The 24,796-nt window shown below is 48.0% G+C and overlaps 2 protein-coding genes and 7 non-coding genes across 9 annotated transcripts in view; all 9 read right to left on the bottom strand.

Annotated features, from left to right (window-relative positions):
- Positions 1 to 308: 308 nt before the first annotated feature.
- Positions 309 to 11,485, bottom strand: LOC125725658 (serine/threonine-protein kinase pim-3-like). Its single transcript, XM_049002524.1, has 5 exons — positions 11,476 to 11,485; positions 1,300 to 1,394; positions 1,111 to 1,155; positions 649 to 1,027; positions 309 to 484 (listed from the first exon to the last, which is right to left on the bottom strand). The coding sequence occupies exons 1-5, from the start codon at positions 11,483 to 11,485 to the stop codon at positions 309 to 311; spliced, it is 705 nt and encodes a 234-aa protein (XP_048858481.1).
- A 143-nt stretch (positions 11,486 to 11,628) lies between these two features.
- On the bottom strand, positions 11,629 to 11,810 carry LOC125726082 (U2 spliceosomal RNA). The gene has a single exon (XR_007387915.1). It is a non-coding gene; the product is annotated as a U2 spliceosomal RNA (small nuclear RNA).
- Positions 11,811 to 17,761: 5,951 nt separating this feature from the next.
- Positions 17,762 to 17,875, bottom strand: LOC125726162 (U5 spliceosomal RNA). The gene has a single exon (XR_007387991.1). It is a non-coding gene; the product is annotated as a U5 spliceosomal RNA (small nuclear RNA).
- Positions 17,876 to 18,303: 428 nt separating this feature from the next.
- Positions 18,304 to 18,495, bottom strand: LOC125726006 (U2 spliceosomal RNA). Its single transcript, XR_007387846.1, has one exon. It is a non-coding gene; the product is annotated as a U2 spliceosomal RNA (small nuclear RNA).
- A 197-nt stretch (positions 18,496 to 18,692) lies between these two features.
- On the bottom strand, positions 18,693 to 18,806 carry LOC125725780 (U5 spliceosomal RNA). Its single transcript, XR_007387625.1, has one exon. It is a non-coding gene; the product is annotated as a U5 spliceosomal RNA (small nuclear RNA).
- Positions 18,807 to 19,230: 424 nt separating this feature from the next.
- On the bottom strand, positions 19,231 to 19,422 carry LOC125726038 (U2 spliceosomal RNA). Its single transcript, XR_007387875.1, has one exon. It is a non-coding gene; the product is annotated as a U2 spliceosomal RNA (small nuclear RNA).
- Positions 19,423 to 19,619: 197 nt separating this feature from the next.
- Positions 19,620 to 19,733, bottom strand: LOC125725779 (U5 spliceosomal RNA). The gene has a single exon (XR_007387624.1). It is a non-coding gene; the product is annotated as a U5 spliceosomal RNA (small nuclear RNA).
- Positions 19,734 to 20,158: 425 nt separating this feature from the next.
- Positions 20,159 to 20,347, bottom strand: LOC125726071 (U2 spliceosomal RNA). Its single transcript, XR_007387907.1, has one exon. It is a non-coding gene; the product is annotated as a U2 spliceosomal RNA (small nuclear RNA).
- Positions 20,348 to 24,358: 4,011 nt separating this feature from the next.
- The window catches only part of LOC125725657 (uncharacterized), a 13,706-nt gene continuing 13,268 nt past the window's right edge, over positions 24,359 to 24,796 (bottom strand). The window contains exon 2 of the mRNA XM_049002523.1: positions 24,359 to 24,796. This exon is cut by the window's right edge and continues 249 nt beyond it. Within this exon, the coding sequence (XP_048858480.1) occupies positions 24,359 to 24,796 (438 nt within the window).

Genomic DNA, 24,796 nt, shown 5'->3' with positions numbered 1-24,796 from the left:
CCTTCTGACCCAACCATTGTCTTAATTCAGGTCAAATCATTATGATATGACTTGGATATTCGGGGAACCAGGATTTTTTGCATTAACTAACCACTGTTACCGAGAAATCAGAACACCAATATAGAGCATCGGTGAAAGTAAATCTTTTATTTGAATAACAGTTGAGCATTATTTAAGATGATCATGATTACTGAAGGTTAATAATATTTATGATTTCTTGATTGACCATCAGGTCAGCAGTCACGTCTGCTGCAGCCATGGATGGAGCTGAATTTGTTCTAACGTCAGCCTATCTGCCGCCTTATGCCTCAGGCACCGGCATACCTGAATATCAGGCAGTCTGATATGGTTGTCCTCTTGTTGCAGAAAGGCATGTAACCGCACACTAGCTCATACAGTGTCAGACCTACAGACCAGACCGTGGTGGGGCCAGCTAGGTATTCCCCGCTCAGGAACAGCTCTGGGGGAGCAAAGTCCTCTGTCCCTGAAACAACAAGGCAAATGACTTGCTGCAATGAGTTAGGTTAGGACTGAAGAATACACATCCAACTCCACTACAGGGAGTTATTATAGGTCCAGGTTACCTGCTACTTGCTGTTAAAAACAGGGGTTAGTTTGACAGGTTTTTAATTAGCCTCCCTTACTGACCTGAATATTCCACATAGGGGGTGTTTTTCCATTTATCTCCACAGCCAAAATCAATCAGTTTCACCTCCAAAGTGTCAGTCCTGATTAACATATTTTCAGCTTTGAGGTCGCGATGAAAGACTCCTGAATCCTGGCAGTGACGCAAGGCCCGGAGCACCTGGACCAGCACGTGCCTTGCAATATCTTCAGATAGATACCCTCCTTTGCTATCACAAAATTGATATAAATCCTGGCATGGGTCCAGCCTTTCCAGGATCATGATGTAATCTTCTGGTCCATTGAACCAGTCCATGAGTTTCAGCACATTAGCACATGATGACTCATGGCTGACAAGCATCATTAGCGCCACTTCCAGTGGGATGGGCCCGTCAAGTCCAGGCTATGAATGGGAGGGCAGGGTGTACATATATTAAGGCAGAAATTCTTGCAAATAAACCAAGCTCCATGAATGAAAACACTTACCAGTTCTAGCTCCTTGTCATCCTTTCGGGCATATTTGATGGCCACCTAGAGGGAAAAAAAATCACAAATTTAGTGTAGTATATATTGAGAAAGCATAGGCTTTTACAGCTGCATCTAGCAGGTATAATAAAAGGGATCTCTGGAGAGATATAACTATGCATGTCATGACTTCACCATTTGGAGACTTACTGGGAAGCCATCGGCCTTGCGAGCGCCGGCATAAACGGCTCCATAATCACCCTCTCCCAGTAGCTCCCCCTGGTGGTACAGGTCCTCCAAATGTTCTACAACATTAAGCAGGTACACTTCAGAAAGAGTCCACACAGCATTTTCTATACGATAACACAGTTACAGAAACTTCACTACTAACTTTAAATACCATGCATTAATATTTTTTTACTGCATACCTACCTTGAACTTGGTCTGTTCATTCAGTATTATCTTTAGTTTGTCTATTACATGCTACAGTCAGAATAAGCTCAGGTTCAGAATCAAAGCAGCCACAATATTGAATCAATTTGGGTACATGTTTGTTTTCAAAACATTCAGTGGCAATTTTTATCAATTAATGAATTAATTATTGCTTTAATTTATTTGTTTAATCTATAAGTCTAGTACATTGTTTACATCTGTTCTTGCAACAAGCCTTATTAAAAAGATTTACATGGCTTTCTTAATAATAAATAAGTTATGTGTAATTTTCATGAACTATCAAAACCAGTCGTCCAACCTTTGTGGGGCCCTTTAAACCGCAAATCGCCTTCCGTACTCTCTCTCCTTTTCTTGGGAGGAGATTCACAGTCAGAGTCGGAACGTGATTGTTTGACACCCATTGTATCTCAATGCAGGATGCAAATGACAGTTTTATAGCTGCGCAGTATAGGTGAGCGTCATTCGAATATTGTAGATTCTAGAACCACTGACGTCATCATGCACGGGCTTTCCTGGGCTGCAGCCCAGAGCCCCCCCCCCTTCGCAAAATAGAAAAAAAGATATTTGATATTCTCCACCTGTCTTCCTGTTTTTATTTTCATGGTTAGAGCTGTTGTTGTTTATTTTTTTAACAATATACAAACATAATGCAAGATGCATAACACATACAAATTACACTTTAAAGAAAGAGCAGTACACATCCTTTCTCATTTACAAAGGATTCCTCAGGGTATTATATAAATTGATAGTTTTTACAACTTTTCGGTAGACTACGGAAATTCACGGTCATTGACGGTTGACAGTTATGTGTCAGTTGCAGTGTATTGTGGGTCGAATCACCATTTTGGATGTATACAACTGAATTGGCAGCATTTGCGTGCGGCATTATCCTTGGGAAGATGGGACACTTGTGCTGTGTGAAAGGCTGTCATACTAAGTCACATGGTAGAAATGGCAGAAAGGTGGACCACAATATGAGATTTGGAAAAGAGGATATGCACAGCAGGTCAAGGAGGTAACTAAGAGGCATCGGATGGCCTGGGTTGCAGTGGTGACAGGAAAGGAGATCACTGTCAACACGATATTTCCCTTAATGCGTGTTTGCTCTCGGCATTTTCATAAAGGCTTGCAAGATATTTTTTGTATTAGTAGTATTACTGAATATGCCTTTTTTGTCTTCTGAAGTTGGTATTTTCACATTGGTTCACCTACGCTAGCAAGCTAACCTCACTATAGAAGGTAGCAGAAATGGTTTAATCTAAAAAGAAGCATCAAACTTCATGTGATTAGAGCCGCTGTGTGTTTGGGACTGTCTCAGCATGTCTTCAAACAAAAAGAACTGGTTAAAAGCCACGGCCGGGAATTAAAAGGAACTGACTTTAGCATCCAATGAGTTTTTTTTTTTTTTTATTAATTCTGTTGAAGCATGGTTAAAAATCAATGTCTGACTTTTATTAGTTAAATTTCATAGAATTTTTATTTATTATTACTTTTGTCAGATTCAAGTTATTTCTGTGACCGTTGTGAGTTTTTCTTTCATTGACTGAAGGGTACCAACAATTTTGTCCACGTGTGTAGTTCTATTGAATATTATTTAGCACTATATAACGTAGAATATAAGTATTATGATTTTATTAAAAAGTGTGCCAAATATCCATGATGTAATCATTACAATGTGAACATTATAATGTAATCAACACCACGTAATCAACTGAGTATATATTTGCACCTTTTGTTAGTCTGAGTTTCTGTTAGCTAGTTTATGTTAGTCCTGAATCTATGAATATTCACTTTTATTTAGCGTACATTTTGTTAAAGGACAAATATATTATCAACCTTCTAGTTAGACAATGTGTAACAGGCTGAAACTGCCAAGGTTACTGAAGGAAGGGATTCGCCTGAGTTCACCAGAAGTTCACGGCTGAGCATTTTTAAAAAACCAAGTAGAGATGGTCACGCCACCATTATGTTCAGCCGAGAGACCAAACGGTAAAAGAAATGATGGACAAACTTATCACCTAGGGGTGTGGATTAAGGGAAAAAACATTGATTGTGAATGGATGAAGGAATGATGATTCTTAAGTGATGAGATATTGTTAAATGATAAGAACTTGTATAAAAATTAGTGTAAAACAGTATTGGACACACTTTAAGTGTCCGGCCTTGGTTGTAACTTCATTGTTGCAATAAAGACTGAATCTGGATACTACAAAAGCGGCCCTCTGACTTCTGATTTGGCGGGGAAGGAGAAAAAACCACGACATAAATTGGCGTTACGAACAGGATCGGAGAAGAGACCTGGGGAGGCGACCACCTGGTGGAGAACCAGGAGACACCCATCTGAATTTAAGCGGCGCGCCCTAAACATAGGTAAGGAAAGGTTTTTATTATTGTTTAATCGAATACGGAAATAGAATAAGGAGACGGAGACGGGGGTGTCTCTGGGATATACGCCGCCAGGCAGGGCCTCCCGGTAAGGGTACTCGCCGATTAAAAGAACTAAAGATAAGAGAGCTGTTTGTGTAGTGTCCAGTGGGCCCAGTGTGTGTGTGATGTGAGAGAAATCCCTCAAGGAAGGGTCACGTGTGGATATTCCCTCAGATATAAGTGCCTTGAAGAAGGGGACAGTTTACCCTGAGGGCTTGGGATACTGCTTCGAGGCGTAGAGGCCTTGAAGGTTTAATAGTGATTTATAGGTACTGAAAAAATATGTCAGAGTGTATTGGACCCATCAAATTGAAAACGCTGCTTCTTGCTGAAAATGTGGCTCTTTTCTCTAATCCTGAGTTAATGCCTTGCGGGTCTGTGTCATTTGAAAAACGACACTGCTGTCTTTGAAAAACAAACCACAGGTAAACTGTCTGGAGAGCGTACCAACGCTATAATTAAGCAGGCACTCTATCATCACTCTGTAAGGGTACGTGTTGCTAGATTGACTCACTAGCCGGTCACCCAGGGATACGTCCACTTGTGAGAAAATCGAAGTGATCGGATAATTTATGACACCCACTTTTGCACCTGCGTCAATGTTTGCACCGTTAGCTCTTATGATCTGGCACTGGAGATGCAGTAGCATGTTGTTGAGATCTAGGTAATCTTCCCCATTACCGGCGATAAAAAACTCCAGGGGGCCATTATCAGTTAAGGCTGAGAGTAGTGGCACTTCCACGTATATATTCTTATCAATGCTTGCTTGCGTGTATGGTACTGCAAAAATATCCAATTCTGATTTCATGCACTCTTCCGACATGTTGTGAATGAGGGCCATAGTTATAGAAAATGTATCTTCTTTGTGCTTTTTTGGCCACCTTCTTCTCTCGCTTCTATTTGACTACTGTGCCTCTCTTGGGTATTGCTTTGCGTTTTTTAGCGGAGGTAATTCGATCCCCAGGGGGTCTATGCCGCTTGCCACGAGCAAGCACCATGGGCCCCGAGCCCTCTTGTGGCTGTGCTGTCAATTGACCCATAATGGCGCCTGATACCACGTCTTTAACGATATTTTGTGCGGCCGATTTTAAATGCGGTTTCGCCATATTGAAAGTCCTTTTCAGAAATGGCACTGCCATTCTGAGGAGTCCTCGAAAAAGCCCTCCCAGACCCCCACCGTACATAACGGGGGCGCCATTGTGTCCGGGTAGCCCATTACCCGCCTGGTTTCTGTAGTATTCCACATATCTATGTGGATCTGAAAAGCCATTGACGCTGTACATTATTGGGGGTAGTACTGCTTAACCAGCCTGAAATGCAGTTTTATGATCGTTTTCCCGTATCGGAAGGGTATCGCCTTGTTCTGGTCAGACTTTAACTCGATGACTATGTTATCAATGTGATTCTTGCAGAGCGACACGTGATGAATCCTGTCATAATTTCAAAGAGGTATGCAACCTTGCGAAGAAGATGTGTGTGTCAGAAACGTGCTCTGGCCCCATCCCTGCTAGGCGTGGCAATGAAATGTACAGCAGATTATCGTCGCTACATCGCTGGCTGTCAGAATGGTGTCCAATAAATGGTGTGGGTTATATAGACAACTGGCGGATGTTCTGGGGTAGGCACGGGCTTTTTAAGAGGGACGGTATTCACCCCTCGCAGGCTGGTGCCGACCCTCCTGTCTAAAAGCATAGCTCATAGTCTACAGGCAAATTGCTGACTAACTAGAGCCAAGTCCAGGTGGCAGGCAAACCGGCATAACCGACCGCCTGCTGGTCGCTTAGAGTCGTCACCTAGGGTTCATTTCATTGAGACTGTCTGTTCCCCACGTCTTTAATCATGGAAGACTATTCCACCGCGTAGTGTGCCTTAATAACTTAATTAAAATCACAATGAATCCATCACTAGAAAACAGTTTTGATGCAATATTTAAACTTGGACTTCTGAATATAAGATCACTGGCTCCTAAAGCACTATTAATAAATGAAATAATTACTGATTTTAGTCTTAGTGCCATATGCCTTACTGAGACCTGGCTTAAACCGGATGAATTCATGGCACTAAATGAATCTACTCCAGCGGAATACAGTTATAAGCATAACCCTCGACCAAATCGCAAAGGTGGTGGTGTTGCTGCAATTTTTCAGTCCACCTTAGGAGTGTCTGAGAAATGTGGTGTGAGTTTCACCACATTTGAAATTCTTGTTCTTAGCCTTGCTGGCTCATCTCTTTGTAGTTCGTCACCCCAAATCACCATGGTTATTGTGTATAGACCGCCTGGGCCGTACAGTGATTTTCTTAAGGAATTTTCTGATTTTTTTAACAAACCTGGTGGTCAGTACTGACATAGCCGTTATTGTGGGTGATTTTAACATTCATATGGAGAAGGATAGTGATCCTTTAAAAATAGCGTTTGCAGCTATTCTTGACTCTGTAAGTGTATGTCAGAATGTAGTCGGGCCCAGGGACGGATTATGGGTTGTGTGGGCCCCTGGGCAAAACGTTCGTGAGGGCCCCCCCCCCACCACCACCACCACCAGCACCACCACAATTCAAGGGCCCTTGGCAGCCAAACGCCCTCCCTATAGGGTCAGGGGCCCTTGTAGGCAGAGGATCAAAGAATGTAGGCCCTCTAAAATAGACAAACGAAAATACATTGTTGATAAGCGTTGCAAATTGTTTTGGGCTAGGGGCCCCACGGGCCCCCTGCACCCCAAGGGCCCCTGGGCAGCGGCCCCGCTGGCCCGGTCCGTAATTCGTCCCTGGTCGGGCCTACTCATGTCTGTAACCATACCCTTGATTTGATCATTAGTCATGGCATCCTGGTGGAACATGTGTCTATTATGCCACAGAGTCTCAGATCATTACTTGTTAACATTTGAAATCCAGTATAGCCTCCCGTTGACCACCACTCCAAAGTATAGAATCAGATGTTCTATTAACGCACTAACTACAACAACATTTATGGAACAACTTCCACAGTCCTTCAGCCTTACATCTGAAGCATCGTGTGTAGATGAACTTGAACAGGCAACTTTAAACATGGAAAAATCCCTTCGCAGCACTCTAAATCTTGTAGCTCCATTTAAGAGGATAAAGCATAGCAATAACAAATCTGCCCCCTGGTACTCTGATAATACACGTGAACTCAAACAGGCATCAGGCAAGCTAGAGCGAAAATGGCGCTCAACTAAACTAGAAGTTTTCAAATCTGCCTGGAAAGAGAGCCTCTCTAAATACAGACAAGCACTAGTGACTGCTCAGTCTCTGTATCTCTCCAGATTAATAGACATAAATAAAACCAATCCTAAATTCCTATTTGAATCCGTGGCTAGGTTAACACAGAATTCCTCATTAAACTCGCAAGTCCCGCAAGCTCTTAAGAGTGATGACTTCCTTACATTTTTTAATGGCAAAATAACTAAGATTAGACAGACTATCCAGTGCACTCCCTTACCTACTTATGGCTGCCAGCCTCCTGCTAGTCTTATGCTTACCAATAATGAGACCTTTGAATCATTCATTTCTATTACACACTCAGAACTTTTGAGCTTAATTTTCTGCTGTAAATCCTCTACTAGCCTTGTAGACCCAATTCCTACAAAATTCTTCAAGGAAATTGCACCACAGATTGGCACTACCATGTTAAATTTGTTAAACTCTTCTCTTAGGCTTAGATATGTTCCAAAACCTTTTAAAATGGCTGTTATTAGACCTGTCTTAAAGAAACCAAATCTTGAACCCAGTGTTTTAGGAAACTGTAGACCTATCTCAAATCTTCCTTTCATTTCAAAGATCATGGAAAAGGTTGTAGTTCGTCAGTTGGCCTCTTTCCTACAAAAAAATAATACCAGTGAATTATATCAGTCTGGCTTTAGACAAAACCATAGCACAGAAACTGCTCTAGTCAAGGTAATGAATGATTTACTTGTGGCTTCTGACCGTGGCTGTGTATCTCTGTTGGTATTGCTAGATTTAACTGCAGCGTTCGATACCGTGGACCATAATATCCTCTTGGACCGGTTAGATGGTGTAGTTGTCATAACAGGGACAGCACTTTCTTGGTTCTGCTCATATTTAACTGATCGCTATCAGTATGCCCATGTGAACAATGAATCATCCAAGGCCACCAAAGTTGAATATGGTGTCCCACAGGGATCAGTCCTGGGCCCGCTACTGTTTACCCTATACATGCTACCTCTTGGTAACATTATTAGAAATCATGGTATTGGGTTTCATTGTTATGCAGATGATACACAGTTGTACATATCTGTTAACCCTTATGATACATCACTGCTATCTCGATTAGAAGACTATTAGATATCTGGTGCTGGATGACAAAAAATTTCCTTATGTTAAACACAGAAAAAACAAGTTCTGGTAATTGGTCCCAAGGCTGCAAGAAATAAGTTTCACCACCTCAATGTTGGTAGCCTTCCTACACAACTTAAGGTAAAAAATTGTCTTACAAACACGCATAAAGTTTAAAAAATAGTACTGAGGTAGTTTAAAAATTGTATTACAAACACACATAGGGTTTAAAAAATACTACTGAGGAAGATTTTGAAAAAATTGTCTTACACAGGTATACTAATCTGCTGAGGAAAGCAGATTATTATACAGTGATATTAGGATAATGAGCAATAAAAATGATGTGGTAGTTATGGGAGATTTTAATCTACCAGGTATGCAGTGGGACATTGTCACTGGCTCTTCTGAAAATGAACTGGAGATGGTGGAATTAGTACAGGATTGTTTTTTTACTCAGTTTGTTAACACCCCTACCAGGGGAGATGCCATTCTTGATCTTGTTCTCTCTAATAACCAGGACAGGATTGGTAAATTAGATGTTTTAGAACACTTGACAGTAGTGATCATAACATGGTCAAATTTGAGGTTAAGTTTAGTGTTCGAAGAGCTAAGTCCAAATCAAAAATATATAATGTTAGGAAGGCTGACTTTAAGTGTATGGTGTATGAGACTAAAACTAGAAACTGTGAATTGGATGGAGTTAAATAACAAAACTGTTGAAGAGCCCTGGGAATTTTTTAAAAGCACATTATTGCAAGTGCAAGAGGACTTCATACCTGTTTCCAGCAAGAATAAATCTAGGAAATTATATCCCTAGTAAACCACCTAGGTTTCAAAGTATAAAGTAATGAGGAAAAGGGCTTTGTTCCAGCAATGGAAAATAACTGATGATGACAGCCTGTAGACTTAGATATTCCTGCTTTATTCTGAGTTAAAAAATATTAGACGAGCTAAAAGAAATGTCGAAAGGATGACTGCATTGGAAGCTAAGGATGACGTTAAAAGTTTATTCCAGTATTTTAACTTTAAAAGAGCTCTAAAACCTGAAATTACTAATCTGCAGGATAGTCAGGGTCTTACTATTGTAAACAACATTGATATAGTAAATGAGTTCAATGATAGTTTTGTACGGGTATTCACTGTTGAGGACATTAGTAACTTAGCAGTTCTTATTACTGATCCAGCATCGTCTATAACTAATATATATATATATAACTGAAGCTGATGTTTTGCAAAGCCTAGCTAAGCTCAAAATAAATAAATCACAGGGCCCTGATGGCATCTTAGTGTTAAAAGAGATGAGGGATATTATTTGCCGACCGTTAACTTTACTGTTTCAAAAATCCTTATCTGAAGGTGTGGTACCTTCTGATTGGAAGCATGCCAACATAACGCCCATTTTCAAAAAAGGGGATAGAAGTAATTTGTCAAACTATAGGCCAATCAGTCTAAATTGTATAACTGGTAAAGTTATGGAGGCTATAATCAAAGAGAAAATGGTAGATTACCTGGACTCCAGTAACATTTTGCGGGATAGCCAGCATGGATTTAGGAGAGGTAGATCCTGTTTAACAAATCTGTTGGAGTTTTTTGAGGAAGCTACTCAGGAAGTTGATGATAAGAAGGCCTATGATGTCATCTACTTAGATTTCCAAAAGGCTTTTGATGTTGTCCCCCACAAGAGGCTCCTACTTAAACTCAAAGCGACAGGTATTTTAGGTACCGTAGCGACCTGGATTGATAACTGGTTAACAGATAGGAAACAGCGAGTAGTTATAAGAGGCACAATGTCACAGTGGGCTTGCGTTCATAGTGGGGTACCGCAGGGTTCGATTTTAGGACCACTATTGTTCCTAATTTACATAAATGATATGGATATCAATATATACAGTAAACTGGTGAAATTTGCAGATGACACCAAGGTGGGTGGTGTAGCAGATACTGAATTAGCGGCTCAGCAGCTACAGCGGGATCGTGATTTAATTAGTGACTGGGCCGATACCTGGCAGATGAAATTTAACGTCGATAAATGTAACTCCATCTGGGGAGCAGAAATATAAAGTACAGGTATTTCATGGGTGTCACTGAAATAAAGGTAGCTGATCATGAGAAAGACCTTGGTGTGTATGTTGATGCTTCCATGTCCCATTCTCGCCAGTGTGGGGAAGCAATAAAAAAGGCCAATAGGATGTTGGGGTATATCTCCAGGTGTGTGGAGTTTAAGTCAAGGGAGGTAATGCTAAGATTATATAATTCCTTGGTGAGACCTCACCTGGAATATTGTGTGCAGGTTTGGTCACCATATCTTAAAAAGGACATTGTGGCCTTAGAAAAGGTGCAGCGTAGGGCCACAAAAATGATTCCTGGTCTTAGAGGAATGTCATACGAGGAACGGTTACTTGAGCTAAATCTGTTCAGTCTCAAGCAAAGGAGACTGAGGGGGGACATGATCCAGGTATATAAGATTCTAACAGGTTTGGATGCTGTTCAACCAAATAGTTACTTCAGCATTAGTTTAAATACACGAACTCGTGGCCATAGGTGGAAATTAGCGGGAGAACATTTCAAGCTGGATTTAAGGAAGCACTTCTTTACACAGCGTGTAGTCAGAGTATGGAATAGCCTTCCTGATAATGTAGTGCAAGCTGAATCCTTGGGTTCCTTTAAATCAGAGCTAGATAAGATTTTAACGACTCTGAGCTATTAGTTTAGTTCTCCCCAAGCGAGTTTGACGGGCCGAATGGCCTCCTCTCGTTTGTAAAGTTCTTATGTTCTTATCATACCTCAGCTGTTGCTATCGCATCTTATCCCATTCTATCATACCTTAGCCGTTCCTATGCTACCTTATATCCTATTCTATCTTACCTTAGCCGTTCCTATGCTACCTTTTCCTGTTCTATCTTACCTTGAGCCATTCCTATCCTACCTTATCTTATTCAGTCAAATCTTAGCCATTCTTATCCTACCACATCCTATTCTATCTTACTGTACCCGTTCCTATCCTACCTAATCATATCTTATCTTAGCCGGTCCTATCATACCTTAGCCGTTCCTATCCTACCTTATCCTATTCTATCTTATATTACTCTTTCCTAACCAGTTTATTCTATCATACCTTAGCCGTTCCTATGCTACCTTATCCTATTCTATCTTACCTTAGCCGTTCCTATCCTACCTTTTCCTATTCTATCTTACCTTGAGCCATTCCATTCCTGACCGTGCTTAAAAAAAAAAAAATAAAAAAAAAGACAAACGGAGGGAAGCGGCTAATCGCCTGGCAAGTGGCGCAGGCTCTCTGTCTGACAAGCGGAAAACCGATCGGCTCTGTATTTCAACAGCAGGGGGCAGTATAGGTGCACCATTCCCAGAAACACTGCAATACCGGGTCGATGCGTGGAGCGGACGGGGCAAGCCCCACTTCCGGCTCCCTGTTCCAAAAATCCGTTTAATATGTGGTCCCCTCCATGGGGGACGTATCAGATATTAAACTGATAACAGATTTTTTTTCCAATACTTTATTAAACAGTTCTGCACATTTAAATTCACACAATAAAAAAACCACCTTTTAAAATGGACACTGTCAACAATGAGTTTAAAACAACCTTTTCCTGCTAAAACACTAATCACAACATTCAGGATTAATTATGATGGTAGAGATTTTGCCCATATAATACATATCAGTGCCAATAACATCAATAATTAGTTAGAAGACATTTAAATCAATATTAAACAAATAACAATCACAGAACCATTCACTATAAGATAAACAAAACGTAACAGTAAAAACAAGTGATACATATACACACTTTAAAATCTGATTACAATCATATGGCCATTAACATAATTAAAATGTCACCTCAAATGCAAGCCATTAAAATATTAAAACCTTAAAAAAGGAACAGACCCGTAGACCTCAGGCCTCGGCACAAGGGTCGGGTTAAAACAGGGTTATACACAATCCTAAGACACCTAAAATCAATGACTTCGGGCTAAGAAACTGGTTAATCACAGACATGGCACAGCACATAGAATAAAATGTTAATAAATACAGTTCATGTTAATACATAAAAGTGCTAAAAGTGACCAACCACAGCCGTGCACAATTTCAGTAAATGCAGTTAATTAAAAAGAATATTTCAAACACCATACACACAAAAAAACAAAGCACACTTACCTAAACACACACACTTACCCAAAGTACCTCCTGTGTGCTTCAGGACAGTGCGTCATGTCGACCCTGTAGGATGGAGCGTCACCACCTAAATGAAACGGGGCTAAAGCCAAAAGAGGCCCTTCCACCTCTCCTTGGCCTCGTGGTAGCCCCGTTGGATGACGTCGGTCTCCATCCTGAAACCCAAATCGGCCCGGATTTTGCGGAATACCCCTTGTGCCTCCAGACGAACCCCTCTGCGGATGAGCGCGGTCCTGGCATTCCAAAGCTCTCGCTTGGTAATACTGACCAGCAGCCACATCCAGGGGCCGAAGGGGTTATGGAGGTTGGGGTCCCACCCCTTCAACACCTTGTCGTAGGTCAGACCGGGCTGCGGGTCTACACGTCCACAGAGACCCGCTACCAACCCCCAGACTCTCTGTGCATGCCCGCAGTCCCAAAACACGTGCTTGATGGTCTCATCCTCGCTGCACTCGGGCCTGGGGCAGCGGGGGTGTCTGGTCAGCTTATGCCTTGGCAAGACGTCCCTGACTGGCAGCTTACCATGAAGGCACTGCCAGTTCAGGTCCTGCAGACTGTGATCCAAACCCTTAGGCTGGATTCTCGCCCATGTGCCATCCTCCAGGCCCAACATGGCCCGAGTCTCCCTATGACCAAGCATAGCCTTGTAAAGTGCTCTGTGCTTGGTCAGGGCCTCTGTCTTGACACCTGCCGGAATAGACTTACTCCACTTGACAGCGTGGCTGTAGTGGACCGGCAGGGTCTCAGCCTTGGGGCCGAGGTTGGTCCACGACGCCACCAGGCGTCTCATGGGGAGAGCCAGCCACAGACGCACAAAGTGCTGATGGGGGTGCTCGAGGGGAGCTGCCAGGCGCGTGCAGAGCTGCGAGAAGAACAGGCAGTCAAGCTTGAGAGGAAAGTCAATAACGTCCCTCCCCCCACTGTCCTTTCCGAGATACATCACTTCCCTACGCACGTACTCGTACCTGCCCCCCCAGACGAGGTTAAAAACATCCTTCGTCAGGCCCCTCCGCATGAAGCGGGGCAAAGGGTACACATGTGCAAGGTAGAGCAGGGTGGGAAGAATATCCACTTTTAAGGCTAAAACCTTACCTTGGAAGGACAGGGACCTGGACTTCCACAGTCCGATCTTCCGCCTGGCGATCGCCAACCGCTCCTCCCAGTTCAACCGGGCGGCACCATCCGAAAGGAAGTTGACCCCCAAAACTTTGAGAGGTCCGTCACAGAGGGTGAGACCACCTGCGATGTCCTCCCTCACCTTCCAGCTGCCGAAATACTTGGCCACCGACTTACTGAGGTTGAGCATCGCACCAGAGGCCCAACCGAACGCGTGAACGAGGCTCAAGGCATGACCGAGAGACTGATCCGAGCAGACGAAAAGCGTGGTGTCGTCTGCATACTGGGTCAGTTTAACAGTTGTCCCCCGACTTCCTGGGATAAGAAGGCCATCGACCCCGGGGTGGGTGCGAATAGCGCACGCCAGTGGCTCTATATAGAGCGCGTAGAGGAGGGGGGAGAGGGGACATCCCTGCCTCACTCCACTCTGCTGGGGCACCAAATCATTCAGGAAGCCATTGATAACAACATGGCTCCCAACTTCGTTATACAAAGTGTGTAACCACCCCAGGTAATTGGGCCCGAAGCCAAACTTACCCAATACTTTGAACAGGAAGCAGTGATCTACCCGATCAAAGGCTTTCTCCTGGTCCAAGCTGACCAGCAGGAGAGGGAGGTTCCTATCCTCCACCCAGGCGATGGCGTCGCAGATGAGGTGGAGATTCCACGTCGCCGATCGACCCGGTACTCCACACGTCTGGTCGCTGTGAACCAGATGAGCCATGGCCTTCTTCAGGCGTTCGGTAAGGGTCTTTGCGATGAGCTTTGTGTCTACACAAAGCATGGTCAGGGGCCTCCAGTTGCCAAGGTCGGCCCGATCGCCCTTCTTGTGCAACAAAGAGAGGACCCCCGACCTCATGCTCCTAGTGAGCAAACCCCGGCGCTGAACGTCCTCTACAACCTGCAGTAATTCCAGCCCGAGGACATCCCAAAAGGTGGAATAAAATTCCACCGGGAGCCCATCAAGGCCAGGTACCTTGCGGCGGTTCATCTTGCCAAGCACTGCGGTCAGCTCGGCCAAGGTGATGGGGGCTTCTAAGCCGTCCCGGATGTCACTGGGAAGACAAGGTGAGATGTTATCTAGGAAGCGCTCCCCAGCAACCGGGTCCGTGTCCCTAACATTAAAAAGGTTAAGGTAAAACAATTCAGCAACCTCCAGCATGTCTGATGTATTCGTGACCGTATTGCCGTTTGAGGCACAGAGAGAGCTAAAGCTCTTCTCCTCCCGGGCTTCCCTGGCTCTGTGGGAAAAAGAATTGCACTTTTCATTATTTTCCACATCAAATATTTTGTCGCGGAGCATTTGGGCCAAGGCAGCCTGTTCATGCAGGCGCCTCAGCTCACCCTTTATGTCAAGCAGCTGCTCGTGGTTGATGGTGCCCCCGTTGTTGTGAGCGGCGTATTCATCCCGCAACCTTCTCTCCAGCTGCAGAATGGAGAACTTCTTCTCCATCCTGCGCTGCTTGCTGTACTGCATGGAGAAAGTTGGGATCCTGTCCCTCACACTCTCCCACCATTCGGCCACGGAGGGGAAGGTAGGCTTGTCCTTCTGCCACTCGGAGAAGTGATCTAAAAAAAGGTGTCTAAAATCTCTCTCCTCCAGGATCTGCAGGTTCATTTTCCAATAGCCGCCCCCATATACAGGGGCGTCTATGGAGACAGTGGCCTCCACTGCCAGATGGTCAGTGGGCCACTGTGGGGAGAGGGACACCTTTTTAAAAGCAACGGGGGGTGAAGCTAAAATGTAATCGATGCGGCTGCTGGCTCCGTGACTATTATGCCAGGTGAAGCCCGGCATGCTGGGGTTGCATGTTTTAAAACCGTCAACAAGTTTAAAGGAACGAATAAAATGGCGAAAATGCCCTGAGCTGACATCCTGTCTACCCTCCAACGAGATGTTAAAGTCCCCTCCTAAAATCAAGTGTCGATCTGTGACACAGAACGGGGACAACTCTTCAAAGAGAGTTATACGGGACGAGGCCTCCACTGGAGCGTAGACACATATGGCCCGGAGGCGCTGTCCCCTCCATGTGGCGTCCACTCCCAAAACCCTGCCCTGAAGGACGGTAAACGCACTTATTTCTTCAAAGGCGCGGTCGCCAAAAAGGATCCCGACGCCTGAGGAGTGGACGCCACCTACGCTCCAGTAGGATCTACCCCTCTTCCACTATCGTGAAAAGAGAGCCTCGTCCCGCTGGTCCCGGAGGTGGACTTCCTGCAGAAAACAAATGCTGAAGGGAGAAGATGCCAGCTGGTTAAAAACAGATGTACGTTTTAAAACGTTCCTCAAACCCCTTACATTCAAGGTGACAATATTAAAATTGGCCATAGAATGTTAAAATAATAAAATGCAGTTAAAAACAACAAACTAAAATAATAAAAGCCAGCCATTAAAAACAATACTGTCCTACTGCCCCCCCCTCCTCAGTCAACCTCAAAAGGTCCCCCAATTCCAGCCCCCCCAGGTACTCCTGTTCATTAGCAGTGTCCTGTTGACCGCTGTACTCCTGGGGGGGTGCAGGGGACTGTCCCAAGTCCCACACCAGACGGGGGGCCTCTAACATCAGGGAGGGGGGACACTGTCGGCAGCCGGAGGGCTGGATGCGTCGGGTTGCGCCTCCCTTCTGCTCTTCTTCCTGCCCCGGGGGGATGCACCGCTCTTCTTTCGCCTGCTGCTGACGCCTGGAGCCAGGGCGAGCTGCTCCACCTTGTTCGGGGACCCCTCCTGCATTGGTGTCGCACTCGAAGGGGCCTCCTCCACCTCGACCAGGGCTTCTCCTCCTGCCCCCGTCGCCGGCTGTTCCTGCCCAGTCGTGGGGGCTAGAGCTCCCCCACCATTCTCCGTGCCAACTGCTCTGTTACCCGACAGAGCGTCAGCATATGTAGTCTTTTTCTGTGGGCAGGAACGAGCCAGATGGTCCTCGCCGTTGCAGTGTATGCAGCGACGGGGGCCCTTGCAGTCCCTGGCCATGTGCCCCGACTCCAGGCAGTTGCGGCAGCGCAGGTTGGCGCATCCCTCCAGGGTGTGTCCAAAGCTGTGGCACTGCCGGCAGAAGGGAGGCTGTCCAGAATAAAAAAGGTATGCTTTATTTCCCTGTAGGTTAAAATAGGCTGGGGGGTGGCTAAAACCGCCTGCCCCATTAGCGTCCGGGCGCAGTCGGCCAGTCCAGATCCCCAGCTCATCCCGGATGTCCCTGTGGCCAGAAAGGAGGTCCACATACTTTTTTAAAAACAAGCAGATGGACTCGGCGGTAACATGCGGATTAAAACAGTGGACAGTAATAACCCGCTTGTCGGGCCACCACAGAGGCTCGATGGTATACCGTCTAAGGAGAGGGTGCTGGGCCCCCTCCTTGCTCCGCTCCAGGACCTTGGTATAACTCTCGTCGGTGGACAAGGTGACCTCGAAGAAGCGGAAGGGCCCATTCCACTGTACGCAGAGGATGTCCTGCATCTGAAGGCCCAACACTCCAAAGGCCACCTCCCGGATGAAGGCCAGCCGGTCGGGGAAGGTGCCCACCTCCTCCTCAGCCCTCCAGCAGAACCGGGTGGTATTCCGCAGGCCACCGCCTGCTACCAGCCACGGCCCGCTGAAGGGCTTCCTCGATGGTCCGCCAACCGTTGCCATCCGGGAAGGTCCACCGACATCGCCGCTGGAGCAGAGTCCTTCCGCCGCCGTGGTCCCGATGTCCGCCAATCTGGAGTGAGCCGAGCAGAGCTAAACTATAAAAGCAGCTAAAAAATAAAAACACTAGTTCGCCCAGCAGGGCGGTGGGCAAGCCACCAGCCACTGCGGGATCCCCAGCCTAATAAAAACAGAAATAAAAGCAGGGATAAAAGGCTAAAAAGGAAGGCACGGGTCGCCCCGTGAGAGCAGAGGTCAAGCCACCTGCTGGTCACGCTTTCCTCTAAAAAACCCGACGCAGTCCGTAAAAAGCGGTAAAAAGTCAAAATCCACTTGATCTTAGCCAAAAGGCCGAGAAGCGATGCCCGCAGACTGCGCCCCGCCGGGCTCCGGCATGCGGGACGCCGACGGAGCCGGCGCGGCTGGGTCCTCGCCAGCCTCTCTGGGAGGTGGCGCCCGGCGAGACCACGCACGATCCCAGAGGACCAGAAACACGCCACTGGGCAGATAGAGCCGGGCACAGTCTTACTTTGATACAGCGGCGGTGCAGCTCTGCTTGCACAGAGCCTCCAAAAATACAGTGAACTCATCGCTATCCCTCTCCACGGAAATCTTTAGTAAAAGGCGAAAGATTTATACGGGATGAAGAGAGACCCGAGTCGATGCAGAGCCGTCGCTCAGCAGGTGGCCGCTAGCCGGGCCTCCGTGACGCCCCCGCTCGGGGTTGAATTCTCGGGGGCGTCGCAGCCACCGGCCTCGGGGCCCCGACTCCTCCCTGTCCTCCTGGCATCTGAAAGATCAGCAATCATGTAAACAGACATGAGAGAAAATTCAAAAGGCAAAGATGACGGCCTGCCTTACCTCAGCACAGCTGCCCACCCCTCAGAGAGCATATCATGACCGTGCTTTTTTTTTATGATTTAAAAAAAAAAAAAAAAAAAAAAAAAAAAGAAAAACGGAGGGAAGCGGGACCGGCGCACGGACAGAGTCGGTCCCTCACGACACCGGCTGATCGCCTGGCAAGCGGCGCAGGCTCTCGGTCTGATAAGCGGAACACCGATCAGCTCTGTCTTTCAACAGCAGGGGGCAGTAGAGGTGCACCGTTCCCAGAAACACTGCAATACCGGGTCGATGCGTGGAGCGGACGGGGCAAGCCCCACTTCCGGCTCCCTGTTCCAAAAATCCGTTTAATATGTGGTCCCCTCCATGGGGGACGTATCAGATATTAAACTGATAAGAACAGATACTACACTTGATCTTAGCCAAAAGGCCGAGAAGCGATGCCCGCAGACTGCGCCCCGCCGGGCTCCGGCATGCGGGACGCCGACGGAGCCGGCGCGGCTGGGTCCTCGCCAGCCTCTCTGGGAGGTGGCGCCCGGCGAGACCACGCACGATCCCAGAGGACCAGAAACACGCCACTGGGCAGATAGAGCCGGCCGCTAAGCCGGGCACAGTCTTACTTTGATACAGCGGCGGTGCAGCTCTGCTTGCGCAGAGCCTCCAAAAATACAGTGAACTCATCGCTATCCCTCTCCACGGAAATCTTTAGTAAAAGGCGAAAGATTTATACGGGATGAAGAGAGACCCGAGTCGATGCAGAGCCGTCGCTCAGCAGGTGGCCGCTAGCCGGGCCTCCGTGACGCCCCCGCTCGGGGTTGAATTCTGGGGGGCGTCGCAGCCACCGGCCTCGGGGCCCCGACTCCTCCCTGTCCTCCTGGCATCTGAAAGATCAGCAATCATGTAAACGGACATGAGAGAAAATTCAAAAGGCAAAGATGACGGCCTGCCTTACCTCAGCACAGCTGCCCACCCCTCAGAGAGCATATCATGACCGTCCTTTTTTTTTATGATTTTAAAAAAAAAAAAAAAAAAAAGAAGAAAAACGGAGGGAAGCGGGACCGGCGCACGGACAGAGTCGGTCCCTCACGACACCGGCTGATCGCCTGGCAAGCGGCGCAGGCTCTCGGTCTGATAAGCGGAACACCGATCAGCTCTGTCTTTCAACAGCAGGGGGCAGTAGAGGTGCACCGTTCCCAGAAACACTGCAATACCGGGTCGATGCGTGGAGCGGACGGGGCAAGCCCCACTTCCGGCTCCCTGTTCCAAAAATCCGTTTAATATGTGGTCCCCTCCATGGGGGACGTATCAGATATTAAACTCATAAGAACAGATACTACACTTGATCTTAGCCAAAAGGCCGAGAAGCGATGCCCGCAGACTGCGCCCCGCCGGGCTCCGGCATGCGGGACGCCGACGGAGCCGGCGCGGCTGGGTCCTCGCCAGCCTCTCTGGGAGGTGGCGCCCGGCGAGACCACGCACGATCCCAGAGGACCAGAAACACGCCACTGGGCAGATAGAGCCGGCCGCTAAGCCGGGCACAGTCTTACTTTGATACAGCGGCGGTGCAGCTCTGCTTGCGCAGAGCCTCCAAAAATACAGTGAACTCATCGCTATCCCTCTCCACGGAAATCTTTAGTAAAAGGCGAAAGATTTATACGGGATGAAGAGAGACCCGAGTCGATGCAGAGCCGTCGCTCAGCAGGTGGCCGCTAGCCGGGCCTCCGTGACGCCCCCGCTCGGGGTTGAATTCTGGGGGGCGTCGCAGCCACCGGCCTCGGGGCCCCGACTCCTCCCTGTCCTCCTGGCATCTGAAAGATCAGCAATCATGTAAACGGACATGAGAGAAAATTCAAAAGGCAAAGATGACGGCCTGCCTTACCTCAGCACAGCTGCCCACCCCTCAGAGAGCATATCATGACCGTCCTTTTTTTTTTATGATTTTAAAAAAAAAAAAAAAAAAAAGAAGAAAAACGGAGGGAAGCGGGACCGGCGCACGGACAGAGTCGGTCCCTCACGACACCGGCTGATCGCCTGGCAAGCGGCGCAGGCTCTCGGTCTGATAAGCGGAACACCGATCAGCTCTGTCTTTCAACAGCAGGGGGCAGTAGAGGTGCACCGTTCCCAGAAACACTGCAATACCGGGTCGATGCGTGGAGCGGACGGGGCAAGCCCCACTTCCGGCTCCCTGTTCCAAAAATCCGTTTAATATGTGGTCCCCTCCATGGGGGACGTATCAGATATTAAACTGATAAGAACAGATTTTTTTTTTTTTTTTTTTTTTATTAAACAGGTCTGTACATTTTAAAGTCACACAATAAAACACCTTTAAAACAGTATTAAACAAATATATTACAGAACCATTCCCTATAGGATAAGCAAAACATAATAAAAACAAGCAATACATATACACACTTTAAAATCTAATTACAATCATATGGCCATTAACATAATTAAAATGTCACCTCAAATGCAAGCCATTAAAACCTTAAAAAAGGAACAGACCCGTAGACCTCAGGCCTCGGCACAAGGGTCGGGTTAAAACAGGGTTATGCATTATCCTAAAACACATAAAATCAATGGCCTCAGGCTAAAAAACTGGTTAGTCACAGACATGGCACAGCACATAGAATAAAATGTTAATAAATACAGTTAATGTTAATACATAAAGGTGCTAAAAGTGACCAACCACAGCCGTGCTCAATCTCAGTACATGCAGTTAATTAAAAGAATATTTGCAACACCATACACGCACAAAAAACAAAGCACACTTACCTAAAACCCAAAGTACCTCCTGTGTGCTTCAGGACAGTGCGTCATGTCGACCCTGTAGGATGGAGCGTCACCACCTAAATGAAACGGGGCTAAAGCCAAAAGAGGCCCTTCCACCTCTCCTTGGCCTCGTGGTAGCCCCGTTGGATGACGTCGGTCTCCATCCTGAAACCCAAATCGGCCCGGATTTTGCGGAATACCCCTTGTGCCTCCAGACGAACCCCTCTGCGGATGAGCGCGGTCCTGGCATTCCAAAGCTCTCGCTTGGTAATGCTGACCAGCAGCCACATCCAGGGGCCGAAGGGGTTATGGAGGTTGGGGTCCCACCCCTTCAACACCTTGTCGTAGGTCAGACCGGGCTGCGGGTCTACACGTCCACACAGGCCCGCTACCAACCCCCAGACTCTCTGTGCATGCCCGCAGTCCCAAAACACGTGCTTGATGGTCTCATCCTCGCTGCACTCGGGCCTGGGGCAGCGGGGGTGTCTGGTCAGCTTATGCCTGTGCAAGACGTCCCTGACTGGCAGCTTACCATGAAGGCCCTGCCAGTTCAGGTCCTGCAGCCTGTGATCCAAACCCTTAGGCTGGATTCTCGCCCATGTGCCTTCCTCCAGGCCCAACATGGCCCGAGTCTCCCTATGACCAAGCAAAGCCTTGTAAAGGGCTCTGTGCTTGGTCAGGGCCTCTGTCTTGACACCTGCCGGAATAGACTTACTCCACTTGACAGCGTGGCTGTAGTGGACCGGCAGGGTCTCAGCCTTGGGGCCGAGGTTGGTCCACGACGTCACCAGACGTCTCATGGGGAGAGCCAGCCACAAACGCACAAAGTGCTGATGGGGGTGCTCGAGGGGAGCTGCCAGGCGCGTGCAGAGCTGCGAGAAGAACAGGCAGTCAAGCTTGAGAGGAAAGTCAATAACGTCCCTCCCCCCACTGTCCTTTCCGAGATACATCACTTCCCTACGCACGTACTCATACCTGCCCCCCCAGACGAGGTTAAAAACGTCCCTCGTCAGGCCCCTCCGCATGAAGCGGGGCAAAGGGTACACATGTGCAAGGTAGAGCAGGGTGGGAAGAATATCCACTTTTAAGGCTAAAACCTTACCTTGGAAGGACAGGGACCTGGACTTCCACAGTCCGATCTTCCGCCTGGCGATCGCCAACCGCTCCTCCCAGTTCAACCGGGCGGCACCATCCGAAAGGAAGTTGACCCCCAAAACTTTGAGAGGACCGTCACAGAGGGTGAGACCACCTGCGACGTCCTCCCTCGCCTTCCAGCTGCCGAAATACTTGGCCACCGACTTACTGAGGTTGAGCGTTGCGCCAGAGGCCCAACCGAACGCGTGAACGAGGCTCAAGGCATGACCGAGAGACTGATCAGAGCAGATGAAAAGCGTGGTGTCGTCTGCATACTGGGTCAGTTTAACAGTTGTCCCCTGACTTCCTGGGATAAGAAGGCCATCGACCCCGGGGTGGGTGCGAATGGCGCACGCCAGTGGCTCTATATAGAGCGCGTAGAGGAGGGGGGAGAGGGGACATCCCTGCCTCACTCCACTCCGCTGGGGCACCAAATCACTCAGGAAGCCATTGATAACAACATGGCTCCCAACTTCGTTATACAAAGTGTGTAACCACCCCAGATAATTGGGCCCGAAGCCAAACTTACCCAATACTTTGAACAGGAAGCGGTGATCTACCCGGTCGAAGGCTTTCTCCTGGTCCAAGCTGACCAGCAGGAGAGGGAGGTTCCTATCCTCCACCCAGGCGATGGCGTCGCGGATGAGGTGGAGATTCCACGTCGCCGATCGACCCGGTACTCCACACGTCTGGTCGCTGTGAACCAGATGAGCCATGGCCTTCTTCAGGCGTTCGGTAAGGGTCTTTGCGATGAGCTTTGTGTCTACACAAAGCATGGTCAGGGGCCTCCAGTTGCCAAGGTCGGCCCGATCGCCCTTCTTGTGCAACAAAGAGAGGACCCCCGACCTCATGCTCCTAGTGAGCAAACCCCGGCGCTGAACGTCCTCTACAACCTGCAGTAATTCCGGCCCGAGGACATCCCAAAAGGTGGAATAAAATTCCACCGGGAGCCCATCAAGGCCAGGTACCTTGCGGCGGTTCATCTTGCCAAGCACTGCGGTCAGCTCGGCCAAGGTGATGGGGGCTTCTAAGCCGTCCCGGATGTCACTGGGAAGACAAGGTGAGATGTTATCTAGGAAGCGCTCCCCAGCAACCGGGTCCGTATCCCTAACATTAAAAAGGTTAAGGTAAAACAATTTAGCAACCTCCAGCATGTCTGATGTATCCTTGACTATACTGCCATTTGAGGCACGGAGAGAGCTAAAGCTCTTCTCCTCCCGGGCTTCCCTGGCTCTGTGGAAAAAAAAAGAATTGCACTTTTCATTATTTTCCACCTCAAATATTTTGTCGCGGAGCATTTGGGCCGAGGCAGCCTGTTCATGCAGGCGCCTCAGCTCACCCTTTATGTCAAGCAGCCGCTCGTGGTTGATGGTGCCCCCGTTGTTGTGAGCGGCGTATTCATCCCGCAACCTTCTCTCCAGCCGCCGAATGGAGAACTTCTTCTCCATCCTGCGCTGCTTGCTGTACTGCATGGAGAAGGTTCGGATCCTGTCCTTCACACTCTCCCACCATTCGGCCACGGAGGGGAAGGTAGGCTTGTCCTTCTGCCACTCGGAGAAGTGATCTAAAAAAAGGTGTCTAAAATCTCTCTCCTCCAGGATCTGCAGGTTCATTTTCCAATAGCCGCCCCCATATACAGGGGCGTCTATGGAGACCGTGGCCTCCACTGCCAGATGGTCAGTGGGCCACTGTGGGGAGAGGGACACCTTTTTAAAAACAACGGGGGGTGAAGCTAAAATGTAGTCGATGCGGCTGCTGGCTCCGCGACTATTATGCCAGGTGAAGCCCGGCATGCTGGGGTTGCATGTTTTAAAACCGTCGACAAGTTTAAAGGAACGAATAAAATGGCGAAAATGCCCTGAGCTGACATCCTGTCTTCCCTCCAACGAGATGTTAAAGTCCCCTCCTAAAATCAAGTGTCGATCTGTGACACAGAACGGGGACAACTCTTCAAAGAGAGTTATACGGGACGAGGCCTCCACCGGAGCGTAGACACATATGGCCCGGAGGCGCTGTCCCCTCCATGTGGCGTCCACTCCCAAAACCCTGCCCTGAAGGACGGTAAACGCACTTACTTCTTCAAAGGTGCGGTCGCCAAAAAGGATCCCGACGCCTGAGGAGTGGACGCCACCTACGCTCCAGTAGGATCTACCCCTCTTCCACTGTCGTGAAAAGAGAGCCTCGTCCCGCTGGTCCCGGAGGTGGACTTCCTGCAGAAAACAAATGCTGAAGGGAGAAGATGCCAGCTGGTTAAAAACAGATATACGTTTTAAAATGTTCCTCAAACCCCTTACATTCAAGGTGACAATATTAAAATTGGCCATAGAATGTTAAAATAATAAAATACAATTAAAAACAACAAACTAAAATAATAAAAGCCAGCCATTAAAAACAATACTGTCCTACTGCCCCCCCTCCTCAGTCAACCTCAAAAGGTCCCCCAATTCCAGACCCCCCAGGTACTCCTGTTCATTAGCAGTGTCCTGTTGACCGCTGTACTCCTGGGGGGGTGCAGGGGACTGTCCCAAGTCCCACACCAGACGGGGGGCCTCTAACATCGGGGAGGGGGGGCACTGTCGGCCTTGGTCCCCGGCCGCCACTGCTGGCGAGGTGGCCGCCGGAGGGCTGGGTGCGTTGGGTTGCGCCTCCCTTCTGCTCTTCTTCCTCCCCCGGGGGGATGCACCGCTCTTCTTTCGCCTGCTGCTGACGCCTGGAGCCAGGGCGAGCTGCTCCACCTTGTTCGGAGACCCCTCCTGCACTGGTGTCGCACTCGAAGGGGCCTCCTCCACCTCGACCAGGGCTTCTCCTCCTGCCCCCGTCGCCGGCTGTTCCTGCCCAGT

This window comes from Brienomyrus brachyistius, unplaced genomic scaffold (genome assembly GCF_023856365.1).
Source record: "Brienomyrus brachyistius isolate T26 unplaced genomic scaffold, BBRACH_0.4 scaffold69, whole genome shotgun sequence".
In the NCBI taxonomy this organism is placed as follows: domain Eukaryota; kingdom Metazoa; phylum Chordata; class Actinopteri; order Osteoglossiformes; family Mormyridae; genus Brienomyrus; species Brienomyrus brachyistius.
The sequence above is the reverse complement of the archived record's forward strand: the minus strand, read 5'-3'. Positions and strand labels throughout refer to the sequence as shown.

Coding starts and splice junctions, on each gene's coding strand:
- LOC125725658 (XM_049002524.1), bottom strand. Junction 1,028..1,110: donor ATGACAAGGAGCTAGAACTG/GTAAGTGTTTTC, acceptor TCCCATTCATAG/CCTGGACTTGACGGGCCCAT. Junction 485..648: donor CCCCTATGTGGAATATTCAG/GTCAGTAAGGGA, acceptor TTGTTGTTTCAG/GGACAGAGGACTTTGCTCCC.